At 36.9% G+C, this 8997-nt stretch overlaps 1 protein-coding gene across 1 annotated transcript; it reads right to left on the bottom strand.

Annotated features, from left to right (window-relative positions):
* Nucleotides 1-2766: 2766 nt before the first annotated feature.
* On the bottom strand, nucleotides 2767-5842 carry USP26 (ubiquitin specific peptidase 26). The gene has a single exon (XM_036443514.1). The coding sequence runs from the start codon at nucleotides 5836-5838 to the stop codon at nucleotides 3118-3120; it is 2721 nt and encodes a 906-aa protein (XP_036299407.1). The 5' UTR covers nucleotides 5839-5842; the 3' UTR covers nucleotides 2767-3117.
* Nucleotides 5843-8997: the final 3155 nt, after the last annotated feature.

Here is an 8997-nt window from a genome sequence, read left to right as displayed (position 1 = left end):
TGCCTGGCACCAGGTGTGAATCCCTTTGTACCCCTCATGCATTGCTTCTGAATTGAAGTGGCAAACAGGGTCACCTGGGAGTCACATTCCCACTGCTGTTTGCCAGCTGCTGCTGAAACTTTCAGTGGGGGAAATAATCTACTCTGCTAGGTTACAGAAACATATTTTGCTAAGACTTCTCTTTTGAAACATTTTTTTTTACTCTTAGAGTCAACATGGGGAGCAGAAGTATGACCAGGTTGGTAGAGAATGGATATAGACACTAGAGAGTGATCTGGACCACGGTCCTGGTGTGAACCTATCTGAACTGCTATCATCCCCTAAAACCATCTGCTGGTTCTTATTGCTATCCAATCAGCATATTAAAGATTATCCTGGATTATGTGGGTGAACCAACTCTCACTATGCTTCTTAAAAGTGGAAGACAGAAGAAGGAGACCCAGAGGTAGCAGTTTGAGGACTCATCCTGACATTACTGGTTATGATGGTGGAGAAATGAAGCTATAAATGAGGGCAGTTTCTAGAGCTAGGAAATACTAGGAGGTAAATTGTCTCATTAGAGAACCCAGGAGGATTGTAGCCCTTCCAATACCTTGATTTTAACCCAGTAACACCCATCTGGAAGTCCTGACCTCCAGAATTATAAGATAAGCTTATATTGTTTTAAGCCATTAAGTTTGTTGTAATTTGTTACAGATGGAACAGAAAACTAATACACTGAATGACAAAGGAAGTTTTTTATAGCGATGGATCACCTAGAAACCTGATCTGTAAATTAGAGAACCAATTACAATCCACAATAAATAACAACCACTGAGTCATTGAAGAATTATTTTAATGTTTTATTTGAAATAACAACAAAACCAACAGATAGTATATAGCCACTCAGTGTGCAGTCACAATTTCTTCTTAAGGGGCAATGATAGATTTCGTCCAAGCCATCTGTCCAGGATAGATCCTCCTTCTCATGGGTATCCCAACCATCTTCTTCACCTTTTGATTTGCCCTACTTTCAGAAGTGCTACACACTGAAGAGCAGCATGTTCAATATGTATTGTACTCTATATGCCACACCAAAAAATTTTAAGCCTCTTAAAAATATTGGCATTTTCATTTTCCTTTCAAAACAGAATGACTTTTCCCTCACTCTTATCAAAACTTCTACTTTGATGCCTATGTAACAGGGCTCAGATTTAACTATTCTAGAGAAGTCAAAAGCTTAAATTTAAGAAACAAAACTGTTACTCCACTCCTCTAAATATAACTTCAGTCTTATCCTTCAACCAGTCCAGCTGATGAAGTATTGCACAGGTTGAACTAATCTCTCATTATTGTGTCTACAACATCTTCTTCCATGAGAGTGATTAATTCAATCTATTAGGAAACTCCTATTTACCTCAACAATCTTAATGTTCCATTCATACCTTCTAGATACAAGCTCTGATCAGAATTCCTAAACTTTGGAATCTGGTGTTCCCTCAGAGGGCATTTTCTAACTTTCTCATACCATTAAATTCCAGTCCACCCCTTTAAAGTCCTTTATGACTAAAAAAATCAACAAGCTTTTGGCTTAATAAAGACCATATCCCATACACAAGGAGGGATACCCATGTTGGTAATGGTAGGATCAAAATTCAATCCCTCACTGTGGTGTGAGATAACCCCTTAGTACAAATATTTTGTTCATAACACAGGTACAAGTTGTTAAAGATCTACTGCTTGAAAGGGAGGTGAAGTCTGGGTTACAGAGATGATACATGTTTAATATCAGAATGATTAAATCTCTGAATCACAGGGAATGCTAACAGAATATGGTCAACCCAGGATCCATGAGACTTTTACTCAGAAGCAGATCATATTCAGGTGCACATTTTTAATATTGTGTCAAATCCCACAAACCCATTTTAAAGCATGTATTGATGTCTGGCAATGTTTCTATCTCTCGCTCCCTCTCCCTTCCTCTCTCTGAAATCAGTAAAAACATTTTTATTAAAATAAAGCATTTACTTCTTACTCATTGAAGGAAGAAGGCCACCATGTTATAAGGTACAGAGAAGTAAGAGAAATATGCAACCGGTATTATAGTGTTAAATGAAGAGGATTATTCAAGGCTTCAGTTAAATTTTTGGTAATCAATGTTTCTTTGAGGCCATGCAAGCATCCCTCTAAGAAGACCAAAATGGCAAAGTGGGCTCGGTTAACAAAGAACAGCTTGCTAGCAAACAAATAGGAAAAGTTGGTCAATTTCTTGAGGGCAGTTCAACTTCTTCATCCTCAAGTTTTAAGTTTAGTGATATAAAACCCATTTGGAATAGAGGAAAAGGAGATCTTCAGCAAATAATCTGGAGACTTGATTTGGTGTTCAATCTCATCTATATCTGACCAAAAGATTCATAATTTCACCTCTTTATCTATTATTTATTGCCAGGATCCCAGCAACTACATTTTTATTGCTGGGACGTCAACAACTGTTTTATCTTGTTTTGCCAAGAATTCAGAATCAACTTTTCTATCAAATTGCTAAGTATGATCAGAAGAAGAGTAATTTTTGTGTTTTGATATTAACAGGTTTACAAAGAAAATACATACATGAATATAATACAGAAAAGATGTAATCAAACACCATTACAAAATGTAAACATTTAAAATATACATCAAAGCTCACCAATACACTGTACACACTACAGTAGTGGTTCTCATACTTGCTCAAGCATCAGGATCAACATGAAATTGCTACCCATCCCATCCTCCAGAGGTTCTGAATAAGTAGCTCTATAATAGAAAAAGAATTTTAATTTTAGCAAGTTCCTCCTGCTTTTGATGCTGTTGGTTCAAGGACCACACTTGGAATCCACTGCATTAGAATATGGAAAGCACAATTCTAGTCCACTAGCAGAAAAGGACGTTGAGAAACTGGAACTGTGGGATTGAGGTGTCTATATCAGGGTTAGAATGGAGATTTTTCTATAAGTGTTTCTGCTTGAACTTTGGTCCTAGATGTTAACTGCTTCTGCATCTTCAGCTAAAGCTCATAATTTTCTTTCCATGGAAGTAGTGGTAGCTAGTGTAGCAGTCAAGCAGATTTGTGCAACTAGGAGTTTTTCCTTCTTATTCTTTCTAATGGTTTTTCCCTGCCTTTGTGCTTTGAGGCTGGGAGTTCTCTTCCGTTTCCAACAGCTCTTCAAAAATCGTATTGTGCATGTAAAAGAAGATGTACCCAGTGCTAATCCTAGTCTCCCTCATGAGAACTTCCTGGATACTTGACACATCCATATCATTATAAGTGAACCACACTTTCCTTTCAAAATCATAGGCATCACTGATATAATGGCCTGAATTTAGGGTATTCCCAAGATGGCTAATAACACCAATGAGCCGATAAGCATAAGCATCTTTTATCTTGGGATTTGGTTTCTTGGCCTTAGCTCCTGCGTTTTTCTTAGCTAAAAAGTCTTTGGGTTCCAGGTTTTTGTTGGAACACGATGCACCTGGTGAATTCTTATTGGCCTCCTGGAGACTTGGTTCTGCAGGTCTTGTAAGGTTATCTGTATACATCTGGGCATCTGTATTTGGAAGGCTTTGAAATAGTGCCTGCCAAAGGGCTTCTTCATAGATTCTTACCTTTTCACACTGCTGAGTCTGTCCAGGTACATTTGAGAACTCTTCTGAAATTCTGGTTTTTTTATCTTCATAAAAATCTTTAGTAGTCTCCGTGATACTATCAACAGCTGCTTTCTCATATTTCTTTAGTTTTGGATCTCTAGGGACTTCTTGAAGATGAACTTCTGCAGATGTGTCTGGGCCACTGGTGGGTTTACCTTCATCTTCATGGGCCACAGTAAGGTTGGTATTTTTCAGATTCCTCATTAAGCCTGGTACTATTAGGTCTTTATCAATGGCTGCACCATATCCTAAGTTTACCAATATGGACTCTGTTGCAGTCAGTTGAGAGTGTTTTCCTATATTGTTTTGCTTCTGTTCTTTGCTTAACCCAAAAATCTGGTACTTTTGTGATTCAGACTCTTTGTCTGATTCACTGTGTAGAGCCAGGCAATCCTTGGATTTTGAGATCAATTTTAATGAAGATGTCAATGACCTAAGGATTTCAAAATTAATCCTTTGGGAGAATTTTAAGAATTTTAAATCCCTAATACGTACATTTTTGTTCAAGGGAAAAGGTGGTTTGGTACTTTCAGTGCAATGAGAAGACAATTTTAAATATTTAGAAACAGTGACTTCTTGGTCATCCTTCCTTAACGACCAAAACTTATTAAAGTTATAGCGTTTCAGATGAATAATAAGGACCCTGGGTAGCTTACTGAATTTATGCATTGAAACAGAAGTCTTGTGGTTACACTTCCCACATTTATACTCAATCTCTTCTTCTCCAAAGAAAAGATCAAGAGTAGATTGAATAGACAAAGGATGTGTTTTTCTTCCTTGGGGGAGGTTGATGGAGAGATAATTACTAACTTCTGTCTTGAGAACAACCTGACCACAGGCTTTACAAGTAATAGAGTGCAGCAACTCAACCTCAAAATTAGTGATGACAGGACAAACAAGCCTTTTGGTGACAGCACTGCCAGGAAAAAACTGCTGGGCTGAATCTTCTTCCTCAGATTCAATTTTAGTCTTCCAAATTGTATTTATTTTTTCCATGTTGTCTTTCATCTGATCTAAACATTGACCTAAAAACTCATGAGCATCATTCTGTGTGTCGTCAGAGAATACCTCTGCAACTGTTGAAATGGCATTTTTAATATTGACAAGTAATTTCACCTTGGTTTTTATGCTGTAAATGTCTTTCAAAATAAGCAAATGTGACAGGAACATGCTAAGAGCATCAAGGGGAATTTTACTCCATGGGAAACCCTGATAGAGTAAATCATAAGCAAAGCATGGAACAGAAAATAGGCACTGTAAAACTGCATTCATGTAACAGGTATTTCCCAAATTGGGGAGGCCTTGACATAGTTTATCTGGGTAAAAGTCAAAGGCCATCTTGAGTCTCTCCCACTCTGGATCATCCTTACTACACAATAATTTCAACAGAAGTGTCAAATATATTTTCTCAGAGAGAGTTTTAAGAAAACAAGCGGCATCTAGGTAAGGGTTTCCAGTAGAATTGGTTTCTACTAAATAATCCAAATACTTACTTTCTTTTAACTCTTTCAACCACATTTCTTTAATTATATACTTCAAAGTATTTCTCTTGGATTTCTTGTTTCTTACAGATTTACTCTTTTTCCGAAATTTCTCATGTATCTCTGAATCAGGTGAGGACATCCTTTTTCTCTTCCCCAATCCCTCTTTTGATAACTCTTTACAAGTAAGCATTGATAATTCTGATGTATCCAAAGGCAACTTCTGAAGGTCAGGTGTTATACTTCCTTCTCCTAGTTCAAGAAATCCACTTATTAACTTCTGATAGATTTTGTGAAATAAAGTTTTATTGATTTTCTTCTGTGTTTTTATGCTGGCAAAGACATCTCCACCCCTATCAGTTCTCATGGGTGATTGAAGATTTTTTTGATGGACTCTATCTAGGAACTTTGTCAATTTTTCAGCATCTCTAGAGGATAATTTTTTAATAAACAAGAAGCTATTATTTTGGAAAGTTAAATGCAGGTAATTTTTATTTTCTCCATAGGATCTAAAGACTACATTTTTAACATTATTACTTAGCTGAAAAGTTGCATATTCTCCAGTGCTGAAATTTATTATCAATCTAATTTTCTTCTTTCTTTTCATTGTTTCAATAAATGCTTCTTTCGATTTAGACATCCCAGTCTCCATGTTCCATATTTGAACAAAACCTTGTACTTTTATAGCAGCCATATTTTCTTTATAAATAAAATATATGTATCCTGAATTATTGATAACCTTGAAGTTCCAAATTGTTTTGCAAATTCACCTCTGGAGACAACACTAAAGCAATGGTACTTTAGTTCTCTATACAGAGTGATTCTATTTTCCAGTGTTGGTTTTATACTAGAGCCTCTTCAGGTTCTGGATACCCACATATTTAGTGTTGAGGGCATGAGGGCAGAATCTTGATTCCCAAAGTAGAGCCACTATTGAAAAACAATTAAGAAAAATTATTTAAGCTATCAGAGAAATGTTTGGCTAGAATTCAAATTCTACTCCCATACACTAAATCTCTTTTCCACTGCAAAATAATAAATTCTGTATTAATTTCCCCACTTCAACTGATATAATTAAACACTTGGAAGGCTTTCAATACTTGGGTGAAGAACATAATGAACAGTGTCTCAAGTGCATGTATATAATATATTAATCCTCCTGTCATAGAATGACCCCACAGGGTAACCACAATGTGTGAATAAGAAAGTAGAAGGTACTATGTGGCCCTCAGCCCAATAACAGATGAATATCTCTATTTTATTTTTAATCCTCACCCAAGGATAGGTTTATTGATTTTAGAGAGAAAGGAATGGATAGAGATAGAGATAGAGATAGAGATAGAGATAGAGATAGAGATAGATATAAATAGATATGAAATGAGATGAGAGAGAAACATCGATTGGTTGTCTCCCATATAGCCCCTGACAGGGAATTGAACCTGTAATCTAGGTACATCCCTGACCAGTAATCAAATCCAAAACCTTTCAGTTTACTGGATGACACTCCAACCAATTGAGCCACACTGACCAGGGCCAGATGAATATCTCTTGATATCCAGAAAGCTAGAGGACTTTATACATGGGCCACTAATAGTTAATCAATCTACCTCCTTCAAAATGCAGTTATGTTCCTTTCTTTCACATGGAACTGGGGAAAATCTACACACTCTGCCCCATGTGGGATTCTAAATTATCACTGCTTAAAGCAGGTATCAGAGAACAGGCTATCTTTAGCTTCCACAAGCTAAGATGACCTGGCATGGTCTAAGATATCTACATTTTCATGATAAGTACCGGGTAATTAAAAATGTGAAGTCATGTTGAGCAAGACCATGAAAAACTCATCACAATTTTGAAAGTTTGTTAAAATGATGACAGAGAATCAGTTCAAGATTGTGTTTAATGTGCTTTACTCCTGAATAAACAAACACAAGTATAAAAGATTTATAAAAACAGGATGTGATGAGTGGAGAATTTCTTATTGGTTCCAATGTTGCCTTTACTGTTCCTATGGAGGCATGTCCAAAGTTTCAAGGTCAGTATAATCCATGTAGAGTGAAGAATTCCCCATGTTAATAAAGGAAATAAGTCAATGGCCTGGGTCCTTTTGGTCATTATAACAGGGGCAAAACCAAGTTAGCACTCAATAAATTTCTTACTAAGTCCTAATTAACATATTTCTACTTTCTGTTCCTTAATGCATCACCATATGGCCTAGAAGTAAACTGGTTGTGCTCAACATGGGTGCAATATTAAACAGACCATGGGTGTATTAAACAGACCATCTCCAGGATCTTTGGTCCTGCTTTTATCATACCTGCAAGCATGTTCATATTCACCTGTCTAAAGTAGAATCATCAGTAGATTCCAGGGTCAGCTGGGCTCAGGAATACTGTCATGAAGCCATATAGTAAACCTGGACCTCAAACATAAGCAAATGGGAAAATCATATGAAACAACTTCTAGCAGGTCTTAGGTCTCATAATCTCTTTTCCAGAAATTATTATGTGGACACCATCAGACATACTTAGCCATCCATGGACAAGTAAATACAAGGTATTTTACCCAGAACCTGGGCAAGCAAGTGTGAGATCCATTTTGTGCTTCACAAAACATGGAATTCAAATGTAAAGTATCCATTTTCATAATCAGACTTTAACATTGTTCTTCTGATTGGCTAAAATTGCTTCCACATTCTACACCAATTAATAACATTTTGTATATAACATAAAGTGCCTAGTATTCACCTTCCACAAGGTAGAGTAGATCAATTTCTTGAAGTAATCCTATTTCTCTACTCCCCAGTTGCCTTCCCTTTTAAACCACCAGTGAGACATATGTCGACAAGTTGGTTGTATCAAATTTGCCTAAGTTGGATCATTTCTGGCATGAGAACTTGCAGCATTCTGAACTTCAGTCCAAGAACTCTCCAAACAAGTTCTTAGGTTTGAACACACACCACTCATCTTCTCCTTAGAAACCTTTAATTAGTCTAACTAAGTGATAAATCTGTAACCTCAATTTAAAAATATATATATTTTATTGATTTTTTTACAGAGAGGAAGGGAGAGAGCCAGAAACGTCGATGAGAAACATCAACCAGTTGCCTCTTGCACACCCCCTACTGGGTGTGCCCGCAACCAATGTACATGCCCCTGACCGGAATCAAACCTGGGACCTTTCAGTCCGCAGACCCACGCTCTACCACTGAGCCAAACCGGTTTTGGCTGTAACCTCAATTCTTTGCATATTAACATTTCTATGTACACTGCCTGCTTCAGGGCAAGCCAGATGCATCTGACAATTCTGCTCAGTATTTGGTGGGGGTCCCTAACATTACTCTAACAGAAAGTAAGTAAAAGGAAACAGTAAGACAGCAAGCCACTGATGTAAGGAAAGAGAAAGTCCAATCAGATTATGAGGAACAGCACCATGACACTGCATATGATCACTGCATCCTACATGTCAAAGTAGAACCACTAAGTGTTCCAGAAAAGGGTATGAAAAAAAGGCCTCCAAATGATTAACTAACTGCTTTTCAAATGGTCAACATGGTCAAATGGTAAAAAAAATATACAGAAAACTTTCAGCTAAATATCCCAGCTTTCCAAAAACATCATATGTGACAAGGTGTTTAAGACAAGGACAGACTTTTGAGTATGAAGTAAGTAAAGAAATTATTTCCAAAGCCCTGCATTTTCTAGGAAGATATTAAAATGGATGTCTGATATACTGCTGTCCCTAACGACTAATATATCACCCTGTTGGTGATGAATATTTCTCTGTGCAATGGCTCCTTCCAATAGCCACAAAAATAAGCCCATTTGTATTGAGCACGGAACACATATGTTAA

Source organism: Pipistrellus kuhlii, unplaced genomic scaffold (assembly GCF_014108245.1).
Source record: "Pipistrellus kuhlii isolate mPipKuh1 unplaced genomic scaffold, mPipKuh1.p scaffold_m20_p_19, whole genome shotgun sequence".
Lineage (NCBI taxonomy): Eukaryota > Metazoa > Chordata > Mammalia > Chiroptera > Vespertilionidae > Pipistrellus > Pipistrellus kuhlii.
The sequence above is the reverse complement of the archived record's forward strand: the minus strand, read 5'-3'. Positions and strand labels throughout refer to the sequence as shown.